We start from the raw sequence: 22,015 nt of genomic DNA, 5'->3' as shown, positions 1-22,015 counted from the left end.
GAAACTTTACACTAGACTTCAGGCAACGTGGATCCTGTGCCTCTCCTGTCTTCCTCCAGACTCTGGGACCTCGATTTCCAAAGGAAATGCAAAATTTGCATGGTTGGGTGATGGTTTGGGGTGCCATGTCATCTGCTGGTGTCGGTCCACTCTGTTTCCTGAGATCCAGGGTCAACGCAGCCGTCTACCAGCAAGTTTTAGAGCACTTCATGCTTCCTGCTGCTGACCTGCTCTATGGAGATGGAGATTTCAAGTTCCAACAGGACTTGGCGCCTGCACACAGCGCAAAATCTACCCGTGCCTGGTTTACGGACCATGGTATTTCTGTTCTAAATTGGCCCGCCAACTCCCCTGACCTTAGCCCCATAGAAAATCTGTGGGGTATTGTGAAAAGGAAGATGCAGAATGCCAGACCCAAAAACGCAGAAGAGTTGAAGGCCACTATCAGAGCAACCTGGGCTCTCATAACACCTGAGCAGTGCCAGAAACTCATCGACTCCATGCCACGCCGCATTAACGCAGTAATTGAGGCAAAAGGAGCTCCAACCAAGTATTGAGTATTGTACATGCTCATATTTTTCATTTTCATACTTTTCAGTTGGCCAACATTTCTAAAAATCCCTTTTTTGTATTAGCCTTAAGTAATATTCTAATTTTGTGACACACGGAATTTTGGATTTTCATTTGTTGCCACTTCAAATCATCAAAATTACCGTAAATGAAATAAACATTTGAATGCATCAGTCTGTGTGCAAGGAATAAATATAATGTACAAGTTACACCTTTTGAATGCAATTACTGAAATAAATCAAGTTTTTCAAAATATTCTAATTTACTGGCTTTTACCTGTATACACACACACACATACATTTTATATATATATACTGTATATATACATACACACAGTGCATATTATTTGTATTCCAAAGTGACCATGCTAAAGCAAGGTAAGTACAATATTGACATGAATATAAGATAATATATTGTGAAGTGGGGCGTGGTCGGCGCGCTGTCTGCAGGAGCGGGGTGTGCCAGGGCCGGTTTTGGAACACAGCTGACAGGTGATTAGATTGCCCAGCTGGGCCTAGTTGTCTAATCACTTGTCTTGATCAGTAGCGGTCGGGAGCGGAAGGAGGAGGAGGGCTTGGACAGAAGGAAGAGACAAATATTTGATGAGGCTGACTGAAAAGTCAAGAGTCGTGTTACGAACATTAACGAGCAATAAAGCTTTGTGGAACTCTGAACGCTAGACTCAAGTGAAAGTGTGTGAACAACAGCACCCACTAGGAGGCAACCTCCACATTTGGCGCCCAATCAAAGAACGGATCACGGACCATGACAGCACCCAACCCACTAGCAGCAGCGGGGCAGGTCCTGGCGAGAGTGGCAGCAGCCAGCCAACGGCAGATGGAGGCAGTCCAAGTGCAGGTGGCGCAGCAGAGCCAGATCCTGCAAGTATTGGAGAAGCGGGTCGGAACAGCGGCGTCGACATCAGCGGCCGTGGTCGTACATCAGATGTCTGAGGCGGAGAATGCACAGGCATTCCTGGACATGTTTGAGGCCACGGCGGTGGCATGCGCTTGGCCGGAAGAGGAGTGGGCGTACGGCTACTGCCGCTGCTGGCAGGAAAAGCGCAACAAGCGTCGCTCAGCCTACCGCCATCTTCCCGGATGAGGTTCCGGGACCTGAGGCGTGCGGTGCTAGACCGGACTGGATGTTCCAGCGAAGACCACAGGCGCCAGTTCCGGGCGCTGTGTTTGGGTCCGGAGGATCGACCTTTCGTGCTGGGGCAGCAGTTGCGTGACGCGGCGGTTCGGTGCTGATCCTTCTGGAACAGTTCCTGGAAGCGATCCCAGCGCGGACATCGGCCTGGGTTCTTTACCACCGCCTTCAAGACCTGGCAGCGGCGGTGACGTTGGTTGTGGACCACTTGGCGGTTCACCGCGAGACGCGGAAGGGGGAGAAAACCGCGGAAGGGGAGAGAAGGCCGCGGAAGCGGCCGAGCATCCAGTTCCGGCGGCGCGCCGGTGCCAAGGCCGCGGACCACTAACTTTCGGATGCTGTGGTTCCCCCGCAAACGGCTCCTTGAATGCCTGGGCAGGCGTGCTGGAGGTGTGGGCAGCTCGCTCATGGAGGTGGGGCAGGTGATCCGGGTTGTCGGCCCTCCGGTTCCCTCCCCCGGCCCGGGAGAGACGTACTATGTACCGGTAAGGATACAAGGGAGGACACACCGGGCAATGGTGGATTCGGGCTGAGAGCAGTCCACGATCCACCAGAGCCAGGTTCGACCCGGGGCGTTGAAAAAGGATACACGGATGAGGATTAAATGTGTGCATGGGGATATTCACGAGTACTCTATCGTGCCGGTGGAAATTTTTTTCAAAGAGAAAAAATATAGTGTTAAGAAGGTAATGTAAGTTCGCACCTGGCGCACCTCTTAATCTTGGGGACAAATTAGGTGTGGTTTAATAAGTTAGTGAAGCAGTGCGCAGGGGTGCGCTCACGCCCGGTAGGGAAATGGAATATCTGCGCTGTTCTCAGCGGCGACGCGAGGTCATCCGACACTGCCAAAGGGGAGGGGGAACCGGCGGAGGCCCCCCCCCCCCCTCTGATTGACCAGGGCACGTACTTTATGTCACGCACGATAAAGGAGCTGTACGAATTATTGGGGATCAAATCCATTCGGACCAACGTCTACCACCCACAGACCGACGGGCTGGTTGAGCGGCTGAATGGGACATTAAAATCCATGATCCGTAAGTTCATGCACAAGGCCAAACCAAATTGGCATAAATGGTTGGATCCCCTGTTGTTTGCAGTGCGGGAGGTTCTCCCCCTTTGAATTATTGTTCGGTAGAAGTCCGCGCGGGGTGCTGGACCTAGTTAAAGAAAGCTGGGAGGAAGGTCCAAGCCCCAGCAAAAATGAAATTCAATACATCATGGACTTGAGAGCAAAACTCCACACATTGGGGCACTTGTCACGTGAGAATTTGCTCCCGGCCCACGAGCGTCAGCAGCGCCTGTATAACAAAAGGACGCAACTCAGAAACATTTTCACCGGGAGATATAGTGCTTTTATTACTCCCAACATCCAGCTCCAAATTACTCGCCAAGTGGCAAGGACCCTTTGTGGTCACAAGACGAGTGGGTGACGTTGATTATGAGGTCAGGTGTTCTGACTGGGGCGGAGCAACACAAATTTACCACCTCAACCTCCTTAAAAAATGGAGGGAGGTAGAGCCTGTCTCCATGGTGACGGTGATAGAGGAGAGCGAAGAGCTGTGGCCGGAGGTCCCCCGCTTCACCCGGCTCTCCCCTCTCCTCTGTGATAATCAGCTCACGCCGTCCCAGAGAGCAGATGTTGCCAGCTTGCAGCAGCGCTTTGCTGATGTGTTCTCCCCCCTGCCAGGCCGCACGAACCTCATTCAGAATCACATTGAGACCAGCGTGATGGTGCGGTTTCGGCCCTATAGGTTACCCGAACACAAGCGCAAAGTGGTTCGGGAAGAATTAAAAACTATGCTGGAATTGGGGGTGATAGAAGAGTCACACAGTGCGTGGTGCAGCCCCATAGTTCTGGTAGGGAAGAAAGATGGGTCTGTGCGGACTACCGCAGGGTAAATGAGGTGTCACGCGTCGACGCATACCCAATGCCCTGGGTTGACAAGCTCCTGGACCGGCTGGGCACTGCTCGTTTTTTTACGACACTGGATTTGACCAAGGGTTACTGGCAGATTCCCTTGTCTCCAGAGTCCAAGGAAAAAACGGCGTTCTCCACTCCGGAAGGATTATACCAGTTCGTGACCCTTCCGTTCGGCTTGTTCGATGCGCCCGCCACATTTCAGAGACTCATGGACCGGGTACTGCGTCCACATGCTGCATATGCTGCCGCCTACCTGGATGATGTCATCATCCAGAGTGGCAGCTGAGCGGAGCATATGCAGAGGGTGGGGGCGGTCCTCAAGTCCCTGAGGCGGGCGGGGCTCACCGCCAACCCGGAGGGAGGTACAGTATCTGGGGTACCACTTTGGAGGAGGGCAGGTGCGCCCGCTGGTAAACAAAACAGCCGCAATTGCGGCCTGCCCGACTCCCAAGTCAAAAAAAGAGGTGAGGCAGTTTTTAGGGCTGGCAGGTTACTACCGGAGGTTCATCCCCCGGTTTACGGACCTGACCCGAAAAGATGCTCCAGAACTGGTCCAGTGGACGGAGCAGTGCCAGCAGGCATTTAATAGGGTTAAGAAGGCCCTTTGCGAGGAGCCGGTCCTGCACATGCCTAATTTTTCCCTCCTGTTCTGTCTGCAGGCAGACGCGTCGGGCAGAGGGCTGGAAGACGTTTTGTCCCAGCAGGCGGGGGGTGTTGACCGCCCAGTGCTGTACATCAGCAGAAAACTGTCGGACTGGGAGGCGAAGTACAGCACGGTGGAGAGGGAGTGCCTCGCCATCCGGTGGGCGGTAGGTACCCTCCGGTACTACCTGCTGGGGCGCTCGTTCGGCCTCTGCTCAGACCACAAACCCCTCCAATGGCTCCACCGCATGAAGGATGCCAACGCACGGATCACCCGTTGGTATCTAGCTTTGCACAGCCTTACAACTTCAGAGTGATCCACAAGCCGGGGGCGCAGATGGCCGTAGCTGACTTCCTCTCCCGCTCCCATACGGGGGGGGTAGTAGGCGTGGCCGTACGACTTCCCGGTCTGGCGGTGGAGGTATGTGGAGGGGGGCGTGGTCGGCGTGCTGGCTGCAGGAGCGGTGTGCGCCAGGACCGGCTATGGAACAAAGCTGACAGGTGATTAGATTGCCCAGCTGGGGCTAGTTGTCTAATCACCTGTTGTCTTGATCACTAGCGGTCGGGAGCGGAAGGAGGAGGAGGGCTTGGAGAGAAGGAAAAGACAAACATTTGATGAGACGGACTGAAAAGTCGAGAGTCGTGTTACGAACATTAACGAGCAATAAAGCTTTGTGGAACTCCGAACGCTGGACTCAAGTGAAAGTGTGTGATCAACATCACCTACTAGGAGGCAACCTCCACAGATATATTTTTCTCGAAAAAGAAAGGGGGTTGTCTGGAGACCCAAACATGCAAACCAACAGCTGGTGCCAAACAATTTAGACTCTGAGCTTTTCTTCCTGTCACTCTCACACACCAGCGACCTAGACAGATTTTGCTAAGACCAGCTGGAAAAATAGGACAGGAGTCATGATGCTATTTTTTTAATTATCAATAAAAGAAAGTAATTTAACTTTCGAGCAGCTAACGTATATCATTCCCAATTGCTATTGTGTTGATAATTAAGGCCCCGCAAGGGCCCTATTAAAATTGCTGTTTTTTCTTCAATACATTTGGACACCTTTTTGAGGCCACTAACATGCACAAAAAATGCCCCATATTTTGAAATTGTGTCAGGTATGACAACATTTGACATTGTGGGGGTCCTGAAAATGGAATTTCAAAATTGGCTCTCTAGTGCCACGTTTAAAATTACAAAAAAAATTCAGAGCCTCCTACCAGTTTCACGAAAATCGCAGGAGACGTCTATCATGACGGGACGCACAAAAGCCTCAGGACCCATACCTGAAAACGATCAGGAAGTTGGCCATCTTGGTTTTCGTCTTCCATTTTCAGGCGATAGAAAAGTGTGCTTTAACAAACTCCTCCTAGGACAGAGCTGGGCAAATTAAGGCCCGGGGGCCGCATGCGGCCTGTTAAGCTTTTCGATCTGGCCCGCCGGACATTCCCAAATAATTTTTTTAGATCTTTAAGATGGAAACTGTAGCTGCCATTATGATGTGCAGTGATGTTTTTAAATGACCGAAAGTCTTGAACTATACAAAGTATTTCAATGGTTGGAATTTGCTCTTTTGCATGATATACTATTTACTATGGTAATCTATTTAGTTACTATGGTCATCTAATTAGTTACTATGGTCATCTAAGTCACAGCAGCTCAGACGAGGCACCAAGCAGTTTGGTGGGGAGTGTTTCCAGAGCGAGCCTGAAAATGCGGGTGCCAGGAACAGACGTAGAAGGAGATTTTTACAACAAAGTTATAAAGCTTAGTGGTATATCAGATAGTAGGTGGGGTTTTTTTTTGTTGCGTTTCGCTTGTTTGTAAAATATGTCGTTTGAGATGGGGTGTGATGTTCATATGTTGTCAATATTCTGTGTTTTATCGTTCATAGTTAATATTGTAAATCGCACATTATTTATTTTCATGTACATTCTGGGTGTCTCATTCAATAAAAAAAATTAAAATTCCATTTAATTTTTTAAGGCGGTCTGTCACAACGTTTTTAGCATTCAATCAGACATTATTGTGAGGTTTTGTACTAGTGTTCCTAAAAATCAGATATACCGGCCCCCAGACACATTTTTTTCTCTAAATTTGGCCCCCCAAGTCAAAATAATTGCCCAGGCCTGTCCTCCGGGCCTTGACAAAATGAGTCTCGGAAAGAATTACATATGCTACACATACAGGTAATGATAAATTGCGAACAAAATTTGCCTACACCATAAGATGCCGGCGTGGTATGGCATCATACTTTGCTCCGATGGTTTTTGGCCATTTTTCAGCAAAAAGAAGGGGTCATACTTTTTTTAAGTTAAAGTGTCAGCTACATAGAGGTGATGATAGCTTGCGAACAAATTTTGCGTGTGCCATAGGATGTGGGCGTGGCATGGCGCCAAACATTGCTTCAATGATGTGCCACAAAACACGAAACGTTAATAACTTGGCTCCACAAATTCAGATCTTGAGCTTATTTGGTAGTACTTATAACACCCTGAAGTGCCTGATGGCCTTTTCCTTCCTCTTTGCAGTGAGTGGTGTCTAGCGGTGAAAACTGCCCCACGCCATTACCAATCATTTCTGCACTTTAGCTGATCATACTAAACCGATGGGTGATGATAAATTGCAAAAATGTTTTGCACATGACAGGATGTGGGTGTGGCATGGCACTAAGGGTGATGCAGAGCCCCCGCAAGTGCCCTATTGCGATTGCTGTGTTTTTTCTTCTATACCAGGGGTTGCCAAACTTTTTGACCCGGGGGCCGCATTGAGTTAAAAAAAAATTGCCAGGGCTATATATATATATATATATATATATATATATATATATATATCTTGTCTTATTGCAAATTAGACAAATTGCCTTTTCCTTACACTGAACAAAAAAAAGTCACATGTCCACTGATGTTTAAAAACTCTACACTCGGAGTCTATTTTACGTTTCCCCAACGTTTTCCCCTTCTTTTTTTTTCCTTGTGTACTAATTGACTGAAAGAGCGCGCACTCGCTCGCCCGACGTTGTGGCGTGAGCGTGACGTTATCGATGGGAAAATGCATTTTTAGACAATATTTGCCTTAGCGGCTAGGAAACTCAGTGAGTTGCAAGCGGTAGAAAATTGATTGATGGATGGACTAGAAAGGACAGATACAAAAAATTTAAAACAATTTTTTTTTTTTACTCTGGACCACCCGCGGCTGTATATGGTCCGTGGACCGTAGTTTGAGGACTCCCGTTCTATACGTTTGGACGCCTTTTTGAGGCCCGTAACATGCACGAAAAGTCCCCATATTTTGCATGCTCGTCAGCTATGACGAAAAATGTTATATTTTGGGGTCACTAAATTTTTGGTGGTGGGTCCTCCAAAGATTTGCACCTGGGGATAGGTTGATTGGCAACACTAAATTGGCCCTAGTGTGTGAATGTGAGTGTGAATGTTGTCTGTCTATCTGTGTTGGCCCTGTGATGAGGTGGCGACTTGTCCAGGGTGTACCCCGCCTTCCGCCCGATTGTAGCTGAGATAGGCTCCAGCACCCCCCGCGACCCCGAAGGGAATAAGCGGTAGAAAATGGATGGATGGATGGGTCAGGTCATCGGGAACCATGTGACCGCAAGCATTATACGTGCCGGCCGATTTGCATGAACCCAGCGGTGCAACATGGGCTAGACGCTCGTTCAACGTTGCCTGCAGCTTTATGATTTTGTCTTTAATGCTTGCAAAAAAAAATGGGCTTTGAAAAAAAGACTTGTCTCACAGTATATAGATGTATGCACTTTACCTTAGCGGTCAGTGTATTTGCATATCCTCCTGACAACCAGCGTCCTCTGCAGTAGACATTTGTTTTTTCTTTAATTGGTTACACAGTTCAGATAATCAATGGCCTTGCAAAACACTAATGTCCCCTGCAGAGTACGCTGCCTCTCTTATTTATATTTCTGCAGTATATACATCAGTAGTTCTGCATGTTAACATTTTTGACTCCACCACCTTGTCATCATGTTGCTTTCCTGACGTTAAAATGTCTCTACCTCTAAACTGGAAGCACCCAGGTGGAGTGAATCTGTGACTATAAAATGTGCCAAACATTTGATTGAATCAACTAAAACGGGGCTTTTTAAAGCGAAAAAAGCATAATACAAGTAATACCCCAGGATAATCACCTTTTCTGGAGCATATTTTGGCCCAGACTATTGTTCATGTCTCGCCTTAGAAACTACAATACATGTGACCTCTAAACACAAATAAGCAGGTTTGAAAACATGTTTTTCCTTCATTTTTCTCAATCTGCTGCACCCCTGAACTGTTTCTTGCGCCTCCTTTGAACTAATCACTAGATGTTGTGTGTCTGTATCCTCGAGCAGTACGTGGTTCTCAAAATCTTTCAACAAGTAGCAACTTAGAAAACACTTGGCTCTTGGTAACGTCACAATAACAACTTTAAAATATAGTAGCATGGTAGGCCTAAGTATTCATTAAAAACAAGGCAGAGGTTTTATCTATCTACATTAAATATTTTGGATTTCTGTAACATTATGCACAGTTTGAACAGTAACATTGTGTTTGAATACGGGAAAATAAAACACTGTACTTTAATCAAGCGATTTTTTTTTTGGTGTACCACTGGTGGTACGGGTACCCCAGTTTGACAATCCACTGACTTGGACAATCGTCACAATTCCCATAAATAATGAGCTATGCCATGTGTGTTTTTCACAACATAGCGAAAGCTAAAATATACAATCTTAACGGTTTATTTCTGTGACATAAGAATCATTCCAGAAGTTTCTGAAGCTGAAAATGAAGAGTTAATAAGTTACTTTGGCCCATTAATATTGAGTTTTAATGCGGGAGCCATTTTATTTAGGCATGCACGCATATCCTCCTGAGCGCCAGCGATGTTCCTTAAAAAGGACGCTGATTCTCAGGAGGAGTATTCATTAAAAAGGCCAAAGTACCCAAAACCTTGTGTATTTCATCATACTGCTGCAAAACGTCCTGAGTCAGATCGCTATTGGGCTTAACATTCTCAATCACTGTTTTTTTTCTCCATATTTGAAGACATAAACCTCACCTGGAAGTCATTTCCTTTGTTGTAGTGCATATTGAGGGCCCTGAAAAGTTCCGATTCTCTCCCCACAGACAGCGCCCTGTCGTCTGCCGGCCCTCCCGTGACGGCGTGTCGGGCGAACTTCTCCATCTGGATGTAGTAGAACTCCCGGAAGTTGCTGAACCACTTGATGAGCTGGGAGGTGATGCAGCGCGTCAACTGGACGGGAGGGAGCGATACAGTTGAGTGATCTTTTCATCACCTTTTGTCCCACGGAGGTAGTCAAAGTGATGAGATGGTGAAGTGGCGTTTGTTTGCTCACCTGCACGTCACGGAAACACGTCTTTAGCACCGTTGAGCTTGGGTAGCGTGTGTAGAAGAACATCAGCTTTGCTTTCTTCAGATGGTTGGTCGTCAGACCTTCCTAAATGTGCTACAGGTAAGGACAACACACTCGATGCATTTTTAATTGAGGGCCATATCGCAGTTATGTTTGCCCTCAGAGGGCCACTTCTAACAGTGAGTGATATTATTACACAATTGCCTATGCATTTAATGATTAGTTTTTTTACGTGCATTGTATAAAGAAAAGTGTAGATTTTACAGTTAAAAACTGACAGGTCAGCTGCAAAAATGTTACCGTAAAATTTACAGTGTTTTTTTCTGCATTTTACTGTAAATGGAAAAAACAGTACCACTGTTTTTCACGGTACAAAATTGGCAGCTCAGTTGACAGAATTTTACTGTAAAATTTACAGTGTTTTTTTTTTTTTTTACTGTAAATATAAAACTGCATTTTTACAGTAAAATTCTGGCAACTTAGCTGCCGGATTTTACCGTAGACACAACTGTAGATTTTACCGTGTACTATTGTGAATAGCAAAACAGTACCACCGTTTTTTACAGTAAAAAACTGGCAGCTTAGTTGCAAAACACTGGTGCTGTTTTTTCGTGTACAGTAAAATGCTGTAAAACCACAGTAAATTTCATAAAGCCGCTGTAAAATCTAATTATAAAATTTGACAATTTGATGAATAACTTTCTTTGAAATCATAAGTCAAGCTGATTAAAAAGTATTTATTTGTAGTTTAACAAAAACATTGTTTGAATGTTTGATCCTATATTTGTAACATTATAATATTTATGTTTGAAAAATATGCGATTGTATTGAGTATATGTATTTTTTCTGTCAAAATGGAAAAAAACTAATACATTTAGTAAGAAAATATAAAGTACTTTAATGACGTGTATTATTTCCAGGCTTTCGAGGGCCAAATAAAATGATGTGTCGGGCCAGATCTGGCCCCCGGGCTTTGAGTTTGACACCTGTGATTTATGTACGCTACTGATGCGCAATACCAAGGACTTTATTTCTGATCCGATACCGAGAAAATTCAGGCTGGTATTGGCGATATGGATACTTTGTGCAAATGTATCTTAGTGTGTCTGCTAAAAATGAAAACGTTATGTATTTCAAATAACAACATCAATAATACAGTTACATATTTACTATGTATGTATTATATTTATTTATTATTATATATCAGGTATTAATTATATAATGATTATTATGTAATTATTTTAAACTGAAGTATAAGAATATAGCCAAACAAAGAACAGAATTATACAAAGTACTCTGTTATGGTGTTTTAAACCATAACAAAAGCATTAAAATAAATAAAAGTATACTATTCGAATAAAAGGTAAGTCATAATTCAGTTCCATGGACATGACAAAAGCATTCGACATTGACACATTGCCTCTTTCACAAGTTGAGTTACTTTTTAACACTATTCTAGTTAATGATACACTATCTCAAATAGCTAAATTATCAATGTTTTGATTTGAGAATCAATATTAGGGCAGAAAGATCTGGTATCGATCCGCAGATCACAAGTATACTTTGCTGACAAACTGAATCCCACCTTGATCCATGTCTGTGTTCCTTAAATTCCCCTCCCGCCATCCGAACTGTAGACCTTAAGCAGGGGTGTCAAAATCTGTGCACACACGTATTAAAATCATGGCATTAAAACTAAAAAATAAAGAGAACTTGAGATTGTATTCTTTTTCTTACTTTGGCAAAGAACAGAACAAACATGTTTTGAAAATATTACAATAAAAATATAGAAAAAAACTACTGGCAGCGGTAAAGTTTAGATCCATGACGGAAAGAAGAACGTGAATGACTGTTTATAACTGAATAAATGTACTGTACATATGCATAAAAATTAGTTTTCTTTTGTATTATTTTTTCAATGAATTAAGTAACGTTTATGACAATTTTTTTCCAAAACACAATATAGAATGTGAGATATAACAGGATAATACATACATTTATCATTTGTTTTCAAAACCCCAAAAATGTACCCATTTTTGTGACTTGATGGGGTCCCTGAGAAAATTCCTAGCGCCAACACTGATGGAGTATTGGTGCGTGCAAAAGAGCAGCAGGCCCGTTCTAATACTAATCCAATATCATCCCGGGGGCCATAGATAATTCATTCGCGGGCCGGGTCTGGCCCGCGGGCCTTGACTTTGATACAGAGGACATAAAGGATACGCTGAGTATATAAAGGTTGTTCTTTCTGCCGGACTCACCCTTTACATGCGGGAGGCAAAGAGTGTCCAAAAGCATGGCGTCCACCGCGCTCATGTGACCAGTTGGGCTCCTTGAAGACCTAGAGTTGACCTTTGACCGGACTGTGACCGAGTTCCACGGCAGGTCAAATGTTGCCCGTCTGGACTTTGTCTCTGAGCAGGGCCCGAGAGCGTTGGCCAAAGGGCCAGAATCAAGACTTAGTTGGTGGACTGCTGAGCCTTCTATTTGTGGTCTTTGTAGCACAAGAGAGAGCGCCTCGGTTTGAACATCTTGTACCTGCAACTCTTCCTTACAAGGATGTGCAATAAACTCTGCACCATCTTCTTTTTGTGGCAAGGGCATGCTTTTGAAAATGGAGTCGACGCTCCGACTGACCGCTCTGGATAGTTCGTACTTCAAAACATCTGCCATCAGCTTGGAACTTAAGGCGTCCATCTTTGGGGTCTTCCGTTCTCGGGGTCTGTTTTCACACTTTGCAAGACTTTCTTTCACCATGTCACCCGCCCCTTGCCTCATCTGGGATCGCAGCGCCTTCATCATTTCTTGCCCCTGCGTCCCAGATGTTTCTTCACGCCCGTCCTTCATCGCCACATCTGCGATCCGATCACCCGGCCTCATACCTCGAATGATGTTCTCCACTCGGGCACGCTTTGCTTGACGGCCGCTCCAATCCCATTTGGCCTCAGGAGTACAGGGATGTTCTTCGGAACCATCCCTGCTACCATAATAAAGGCTTTCTAGTAGCTTCCTGCTCTTCTCACCCACTTGTCCTAAGGGGTTCAACGCGTCTGCTACTTCTGATCCGGACTCAAAGGGTTGCTGTGCAGTGCAGTCATCCATGCTGGAACACAAGTTTTTGCTCCACATCCTGAGATGCATGCCAGATGAAGGCAGTGCAGGAGAAACAATCAATAGTGCATCTTCTTCATCTACGTTGATAAAAAAAAATAGATTCATACCTGAGGTCCTCCTGTTCAAGGGAACTTCTCCGAGGATAAGACGGCAGCAGGACTTAAAGACTCCATTCATTTGGGGCTGCCTTTAAGGCAAGAGGGTGTGTCCTCACGAGCTGGTGGCCACTCCCCTTGTTGGCATATTTCCCAGGATTGTACATCATTTAACAGTATTTTTCCACAGTAAAATACTGTAATCAAAATGTACTGTAACATTACAATAAATGACTATGATTTACAATATCCTTTTATTTTACAGCAGTTAATTATTTCACAGTAAAATCCCTATGTAATATCACTTAAAATTACTGTAAATTCAAACGGATTTGTCTCTTAAAGGGTTCTGTAAGCTGCGTTGCACGCTATAAAGCACAGGTGTCAAACTCAAGGCCCGGGGGCCAGATTTGACCCGCGAAAGCCCTGAAATAATATCAGTCAATAGAGCATTTTATCATTTACTAAATGTAATCTTTTAATTGTGACAGACAGAAATACATGTATTGCATGCTATTGAGTATATTTTAAACTTTATTATGTAATAATGCAACAAATATAATACTATCATTAATCTCAAAGTTTTTAAAATTAAAACAAAAATAAATATCTGCTTGAGTTATATCAAAGCAAGTTATTTGTCAAACTGTACACTGTGGAAATGACAATAGATTTTGCAGTAAAAAAAAAAAAAGCTGGCAGCACAGTTGCCAGGATTTTACAGTAAAAAAAACCTCTAGTACTGTTTTTCCATTTACAGTAATATGCTGTAAAAACCATTGTAAATTTTACGGAGAAGTTGTGGCAACTCAGCTGCCAGTTTAGTTTTTTTTACTGAAAAATGTATTATTATTTTTTACAGTGTATGTAGTAATACATATATAAAAATCAAATGCACAGCAATTAATTTTATAATATCATGAGGTGAATTCTTATACATTTATATTCATAAATTATGTACGGTTACAAGCGGCCCTCTTAGGGCAGCCATAACTGCGATGTGGCCCTCCATGTAACCGTGTTCGACACCCCTGCTATAGTGTAAGTGTGTATGCTGATAAAACCGGGAGTAATTAACTATGAAAATGCATTTGTGATTTTATTGAAACAAGCTATAAAATTACTGAAAATTTAAGCATTTAGTTAAAACTTTATAACAATTGACCATAAAATCAATGCTCTGCAGTTCCAGTAAAATGCTTTAAAGATATTTTACCGTCATATACTGTGAATGTTACTGTAAAAGTATTCATGTTTTTGAGTTTGAACCGTTTTTGAAAAGTGACCTAAAATAACCCAAATTAAAGACAAAATGTAAATGTTTTTCATGTTTATGATCGATCCATCCATCCATCCATGGGAGGGGCCATAGAGGTCTCTCTTCCACACTGGCGTTGCACCCAGTGAGAGGCGACGGGCTGCGGTAGAAATTTTTGTTGTCCCCCGGTCTAAGCCTGCACGTTGGAGTTCAACCCAGTGGACGAGAGGGTAGCGTCCCTCCCCCCTTGGGTGGGGGGACGGGTCCTGACTGTTGTTTGTGCTTACGCACCAAACAGCAGTTCAGAGTACCCACCCTTTTTGGATACACTCGAGGGAGTACTGGAAAGTGCTCCCCCGGGTGATTCCCTTGTCCTACTGGGGGACTTCAATGCTCATGTTGGCAACGACAGTGAAACCTGGAGAGGCGTGATTGGGAAGAATGGCCGCCCGGATCTGAACCCGAGTGGTGTTTTGTTATTGGACTTTTGTACTCGTCACAGATTGTCCATAAGAAACACCATGTTCACACATAAGGGTGTCCATTTGTACACTTGGCACCAGGACATCCTAGGCCGCAGTTCCATGATCGACTTTGTAGTTGTCATCTGATTTGCGGCCTCATGTTTTGGACACTCGGGTGAAGAGAGGGGCGGAGCTTTCTACCGATCACCACCTGGTGGTGAGTTGGCTGCGATGGTGGGGGAGTATGCCGGACAGACCTGGCAGGCCCAAACGCATTGTGAGGGTCTGCTGGGAACGTGTAGCAGAGTCTCCTGTCAGAGAGTTTCAATTCCCACCTACGGAAGAACTTTGAACATATCACGAGGGAGGTGCTGGACATTGAGTCCGAGTGGACCATGTTCCGCACCTCTATTGTCGAGGCGGCTGATTGGAGCTGTGGCTGCAAGGTAGTTGGTGCCTGTTGTGGCGGTAATCCTAGAACCCGCTGGTGGACACCAGCGGTGAGGGATGCCGTCAAGCTGAAGAAAGAGTCCTATCAGGCTCTTTTGGCTCATAGGACTCCGGCGGCAGCGGACAGGTACCGACAGGCCAAGCGGTGTGCGGCTTCAGCGGTCGCGGAGGAAAAAACTCGGACATGGGAGGAGTTCAGGGAAGCCATGGAAAACGACTTCCGGACGGCTTCAAAGCGATTCTGGACCACCATCCGCCGCCTCAGGAAGGGGAAGCAGTGCACTGTCAACACCTTGTATGGTGAGGATGGTGTTCTGCTGACTTCGACTGCGGATGTTGTGGATCGGTGGAGGGAATACTTCGAAAACCTCCTTAATCCCACCAACACATCTTCCTATGAGGAAGCAGTTCCTGGGGAATCTGTGGTGGGCTCTCCTATTTCTGGGGCTGAGGTTGCTGAGGTAGTTAAAAAGCTCCTCCGTGGCAAGGCCCCGGGGGTGGATGAGATCCACCCGGAGTTCCTTAAGGTTCTGGATGCTGTGGGGCTGTCTTGGTTGACAAGACTCTGCAACATCGCGTGGACATTGGGGGCGGTACCTCTGGATTGGCAGACCGGGGTGGTGGTTCCTCTCTTTAAGAAGGGGAACCAGAGGGTGTATTCCAACTATTGTGGGATCACACTCCTCAGCCTTACAGGTAAGGTCTATTCAGGTGTACTGGAGAGCAGGCTATGCCGGTTAGTCGAACCTCGGATTCAGGAGGAACAGTGCGATTTTCATCCTGGTCGTGGAACTGTGGACCAGCTCTATACTCTCGGCAGGGTCCTTGAGGGTGCATGGGAGTTTGCCCAACCAGTCTACATGTGCTTTGTGGATTTGGAGAAAGCATTCGACCGTGTCCCTCGGGAAGTCCTGTGGGGAGTGCTCAGAGAGTATGGGGTATCGGACTGTCTGATTGTGGCGGTCCGCTCCCTGTACGATCAGTGTCAGAGCTTAGTCCGCATTGCCGGTAGTAAGTCGGACAAGTTTCCAGTGAGGGTTGGACTCCGCCAGAGCTGTCCTTTGTCACCGATTCTGTTCATAACTTTTATGGACAGAATTTCTAGGCGCAGTCAGGGCGTTGAGGTGATCCGGTTTGGTGGCTGCAGGATTAGGTCTCTGCTTTTTGCAGATGATGTGGTCCTGGTGGCTTCATCTGGCCAGGATTTTCAGCTCTCACTGGATCGGTCTGCAGCCGAGTGTGAAGCGACTGGGATGAGAATCAGCACCTCCAAGTCCGAGTCCATGGTTCTCGCCCGGAAAAAGGTGGAGTGCCATCTCCGGGTTGGGGAGGAGACCCTGCCCCAAGTGGAGGAGTTAAAGTACCTCGGAGCCTTGTTCACGAGTGAGGGAAGAGTGGATCGTGAGATCGACAGGTGGATCGACAGGTGGATCGACAGGTGAATCGATGCGGCGTCTTCAGTAATGCGGATGCTGTATCTATCTGTTGTGGTGAAGAAGGAGCTGAGCCGGAAGGCAAAGCTCTCAAATTACCAGTCGATCTACGTTCCCATGCTCACCTATGGTCATGAGCTTTGGGTTATAATCGAAAGGACAAGATCGCGGGTACAAGCGGCCGAAATGAGTTTCCTCTGCCAGGTGGCGGGGTTCTCCCTTATAGATAGGGTAAGAAGCTCTGCCATCCGGGAGGAGCTCAAAGTAAAGCCGCTGCTCCTCCACATCGAGAGGAGCCAAATGAGGTGGTTTGGGCATCTGGTCAGGATGCCACCCGAACGCATCCCTAGGGAGGTGTTTAGGGCACGTCCGACCAGTAGGAGGCCATGGGGAAGACTATATCTCCCGGCTGGCCTGGGAACGCCTCGGGATCCCCCGGTAAGAGCAGGACGAAATGGCTGGGGAGAGGGAAGTCTGGGCTTCCCTGCTTAGGCTGCTGCCCCGCGAACCAACCTCTGATAAGCGGAAGAAGATGAATGAATGGATGGATGGATTGATTGCAATAAAAAAAATATATATTTCTTAGATGCACTTGATTCTGCTTCATTAATTACCTTAAAATTCCTCTTACCAGCGCCTTCTGCCATGAACATTTTATTTTGTCCCAGTTACAAATGTCAAGGGAAAATGGTTGTGTTGTGCCACATGTGTCAAATGCATGTCCCAGGGGCCAGTTAGGGTCCTGCCACATCATTTAAGGTGTCCCATCATGTCATCTTAAGTGGACCGACATGTCATTCAATGTGGCCTTCCATGTTGTAGCCTGCCACATCATATGAAGTGGCCTGCCATGTTGTGGCCCATCATGTCATCTTAAGTGGCCTGCCATGTTGTAGCCTGTCACATCATTTAAAATTGACTTGCCATGTTGTGGTCTGCCACATCATTTAAAGTGGCCATGCCACATCATCTATTGTGATATGCCACATCATTTAATGTTGTCCGCCGAGTCTTTTAAAGTGGCCCACTGAGGGCAGCCATAATTGCGATGTGGCCCTCAATAAAAACGCGTTTGACACTCTTTACAAAACACAAATGTCTATTGCAGAAGACGCTGGTTCCCAGGGGTACACAGAACGTCTGTGGTGTATTTGACTTGTCATAGTGAGGATTAGTACTGCTTTCACACTGAGAGTTTCTCCACAATCCTTTGAGTAACAGTTTTTGTGTGAACAGGAACTCAAAAATCATAATTGGCAATAAAAAAAAAAGTAGTTTTGTAGTAGTGTATGTGTACTGAACACACCCAAAACTAGGATTAAAAGCAAATACCGGTAATGCTTAAAGCAAAGTGTCACATAGTGACTTTCAGCTGGGATTTTTTTGTAAACCAACATAAAATCCCGCCACATTTTAGCAGGGAGCAGCATTTTATCTCATGCCAGATTCTCCCCGGCAGATGAAATTGGGAGTCTTCAAAGCTTATTATCTCGCCCCGCTGCCTCGCTCTTGAGAAGCGCCAAATAATGAGATCTATTTTTTTTTTTTATATTTCCACAAAGTCTTAAGGGTTGCTTGGTCCTTTCTCCCACTGTCCAAACACGGCCTCGAGTGTGTGCAGCTGTGTGTCAACACCCCTCCAGTGTTTGTGTTTACTTTAATAATTACAACAATGAGGCCCTAATGTACGTCTTTGTTTCTGTGCCAGCACCTCCACGAATGTCTGAGCAACACGGTTTGCAAGCAACAACACCGAATTCATTAAGTGGACACAAAAACGCCGAATGTGAGATTAGCATGAGAATACATGGCGCTCCTAATGGGCCTGAATAGGGCCAACAATAGTACGACGGTTCCTTTTCATTTCAATGATTTACTCGTATTGCCACTCAAGATTCCATTAGCGGCTCCAAGATCCTAATAATTGGCGGCGTGTGCCAGTGGGAGCATAGAAATCTGAAGGGTTCTGAGGCAGGGTTTATTGTTTCAAAATTTGGCCAAATCTGCCAATTTCCAATGGAGCGTCCCGATAAGACGTCTTTGTGTTCATTCACATGAAAGATGGCCCTTTGCAAACTGGCAGCTTGGCTGTTTGTTTTCATTAGTCCACATCAGAGGGATCATTTACCTAAATTATTCTTTTTTACCCCCTAATCTTTTAAATAAGACAATTATGTCAATGTTAGTTCAACTGAGGACAGTCTAGTTGAGTCTCCCGTTAGAATATGTGGTTGGACCATCCCTTACTACCCGTAAAACACATCATCTAGAGCAGTGGTTCTTAACTGTAGGCCACATCCCCCCCAGGTGGCCGCCAAAAAATGTTGTTTCTCAGCTGTGATGCGTATGCAGTTGTAATACACTTTTCCACCACTTGTAGCAGTAATGATAATATCAAACAAACAGAAGAAGTCTGGAGCTAAAGTCATAGAGATGTTTCTTAGGCACAAAAATTATGACTAAAGTGGGGAAGATGTTTTTTTTATTTGCACTTTAATTTGATTGAGTTTAGGAAACATACAGTACAGGCTAAAAGTTTGGACACACCTTCTCATTCAATGCGTTTTCTTTATTTTCATGACTATTTACATTGTAGATTGTCACTGAAGGCATCAAAAGTATGAATGAACACGTGGAGTTATGTACTTAACAAAAAAAAGGTGAAATAACTGAAAACATGTTTTATATTCTAATTTCTTCAAAATAGCCATGCTTTGCTCTGATTACTGCTTTGCACATTCTTGGCATTCTCTCGATGAGCTTAAAGCACACCTGTGAAAACCATTTCAGGTGACTACCTCTTGAAAGTAAATATTTACAGACTTCTTTGGTGTACTGCGAGATAGAGATCGCGTACCACACTTTAAATATCACTGAGCGGGAGGACCCCAAACTCTAGCAATGTTAGCGGTACGCCACATAATCATGGTTCTGTACGTAGCCCAGTTTTTCAGTACTATAATGGAACTATCGTGGCAGCTTGGTGCGCTGCAGAGTATTCTGCAGTGCTGCAAGTCAGCCAGCTGCTGGCGTAGTGACCTTGTGTCAGCATGTCTGTGATCTATTTTTCTTTTTTTGTTCTCTTCCCTCAGGGGGCGGATCCGCAAGGGCAGTTGCAGGATGTTCCATCTCCATCGTTGGGGTCCCTGCAGGTGGGGTGGGTGGTTCCCGTGGCCCCGTGCTGGGCGGTCCTGCGGCGGCCGATTTGGGTAGGGCAGCCTGGGGCGGGCCCCTCCATGATCTCCTGGGGGGGTTGGGCTCGTGGGGACCCAGTTGCTGGTGGGGCGGTATTCCCCTCCGGCTGCGAGGAGTCTTTCTGCCCGCGTGGGGTGTGGTCTCTCGATGGCTAGGGGGATGGCTGTCTCCTGCTTCTCCCGTGCCGTGTCCTCTGCCAGGTGCGTCTGTCTATGGCCTGTTGTTGGCCCTGCCGGGCGGCACAGTGACTGTTCCTGTTGCTGGCTGGCCTGGCTGCAAGGGGCCGGCGGTCCCTTGTTCCCTGGGCACCGCACCTGCTGTTTTGGGTTGGGCTCTCTGGGTGGCTGTAGCCGTACTTTGGGTCCCGCACACACTAGGAGAAAGATATGTTGTACATACAAATTCACATACATACACACAATTATTCATAAATATATACACACATACGTATATTCATTCATTAATACTTACATTAGTTTTTTTCAGAAACAGTAAACAGTTTTGATGATTGTTTTTATTGCCTGAAGTGCACCTTAATAATTCTCAATGCATAATATCCCTGTTCCCCACGTATTAATGTTAGTCCCGTTCCTGTTCCCTATGTGTTCATTCTCCGCTCATTACTAGGTCCCTCCTGTAGCCATGTTCCTAATGCATAAATAGTCCCTGCTTGTCGCCATGTTCCCCATGCATATGAATCAGTCAAACCGAGCCCCTCCATTTTCTGCATGCCTTGTCATGGTGCCTTTCCCCCTTTTTTTTAAAATTATTATTCTCTTACCATAGCAACTGGCAGGTGTACTGCGGGGTTGCTGACGTCATGGCTACAAATGTTCAGGTGTACTTTTTAGGAGGGTTAAATAGGCAACATTCCCAAGGGTTCGATTAAGTCCCATTTTATCTGATTTAAATAGTCCAGGCCCAATTTGGATTTGGCGCTGAATTGGTAATTCACAAAAGTTCCAGAAGATGGCGCCCTTTGCTCACATCTGACATTGTGGAAGTAATGCACAGTAGTCCATCGTCCCCGTTGAACACTGGTTTTATCAGTTTGTTCAAATATGATCAGGTTTTACACTTCAGTCTTTCCTTAATGACTTTGTTTGAACTTTTATCTTTATGGAGCCCGGATTGTGCAATTCCCAGTGTAATAAAAGTGAGCAATATTCAGTTATTTTTGCCTTTGCACCTTTCACGCAGTGGTGGGCCAGCAAGGACTTCTCTGCTGGCCTTACATAACCAGAAATCATGATCATAATTAAGGATAAAAGTAATTATTTTCTGCATGTCATATTATGCTCCTTTCACTTTTGAGGTTAGAGTTTGTGTCCAATCAGAATTCAGCTAGCTTATGTTGCCATGATGTACCAAATCTGCCCGGAGCCTTCAGGATCAACAATGCAGGCGTCTGTGCACTGTAAGTGAACGGGGACATACAGGTGATAGACAATTGCCATAGCCAATAAAATCATGAGTTGTTGTCAGTTAGGCCTTCTCGCTGGCCTTACGCTGTGGATTGGATACTCACGTTGGTGTCCCAAGTGAGTATCCAATCACAAGTTGTGAAAACAGGAAAGCCACAGAAAACTCACCTGTACTCACAAAGAAGGAGAGCAAAATGTTGATTAGGTGGCAGATAAAAATTTGCAAGGCCATTTTCATGAAGGATACTTAAGAGAAACTACATCTTGTGAGACGAGGTCGCCCGACACCGGAAGCTATCCCGGCGATGAAATGGTTTGCCCGCCACTTTCACACGAATCAACCAACTACCGACTACAAGAGGTCCCAGCGGCTTAAATGGCGTCGAATCAGTTCTACAATTTGTGAGTTCAAATATTTAATTTCTTCATTTTTTCATGTTTCATACAATTCTTTTAATTTTGACAGTACCACATAAGATGTTTTAATTGCTGAAGTGGGTTTATTGAATGTTAAATGCGCCAAAAAATAGACTGTTTTGTACACTGTTGAGGGGGGTTCATTGCTGAAGTGGGTTTATTGAATGTTAAATGCGCCGAAAAATAGACTGTTTTGTACACTGTTGAGGGGGATTCAATACAAAGTAGTGTGCAAGTGAGTTTCTGTATAGTATCTCCAGCCGTGTCCATGTATTGACATAGATTACGGTATTTTGAGAGGTGAAGTCAGACTAAGTAGGACATCACTGAAGGCCTAGGTGAGAAACGCACGGCCCGCCAATGCTTTTACGAGGATTATAAAATAATCAAAACTTGTGCCCCAGTCGTTAGAAAATAGACTTTAATCTACTAGTCGGGGCTAACAGTCATACAAGGCAGATACATGTCCAGACATTGAAATACTGCTCAGCTG

General features: G+C 45.4%; 1 protein-coding gene across 1 annotated transcript in view; it reads right to left on the bottom strand.

Annotated features, from left to right (window-relative positions):
- Positions 1-12,774, bottom strand: part of LOC140677528 (prospero homeobox protein 1-like) — a 15,410-nt gene extending 2,636 nt beyond the window's left edge. The window contains exons 1-3 of the mRNA XM_072912208.1: positions 11,896-12,774; positions 9,655-9,756; positions 9,357-9,551 (exon numbers count right to left, since the gene is read on the bottom strand). Coding sequence (XP_072768309.1) covers positions 9,357-9,551; positions 9,655-9,756; positions 11,896-12,774 — 1,176 coding nt within the window. The remainder of the gene's footprint in view (positions 1-9,356; positions 9,552-9,654; positions 9,757-11,895) is intronic.
- Between the last annotated feature and the right edge of the window lie 9,241 nt (positions 12,775-22,015).

This window comes from Nerophis lumbriciformis, linkage group LG34 (genome assembly GCF_033978685.3).
Source record: "Nerophis lumbriciformis linkage group LG34, RoL_Nlum_v2.1, whole genome shotgun sequence".
NCBI classification, from domain to species: domain Eukaryota; kingdom Metazoa; phylum Chordata; class Actinopteri; order Syngnathiformes; family Syngnathidae; genus Nerophis; species Nerophis lumbriciformis.
Note: the sequence above shows the minus strand (reverse complement) of the source record. Positions and strands in the feature narration are given on the sequence as shown.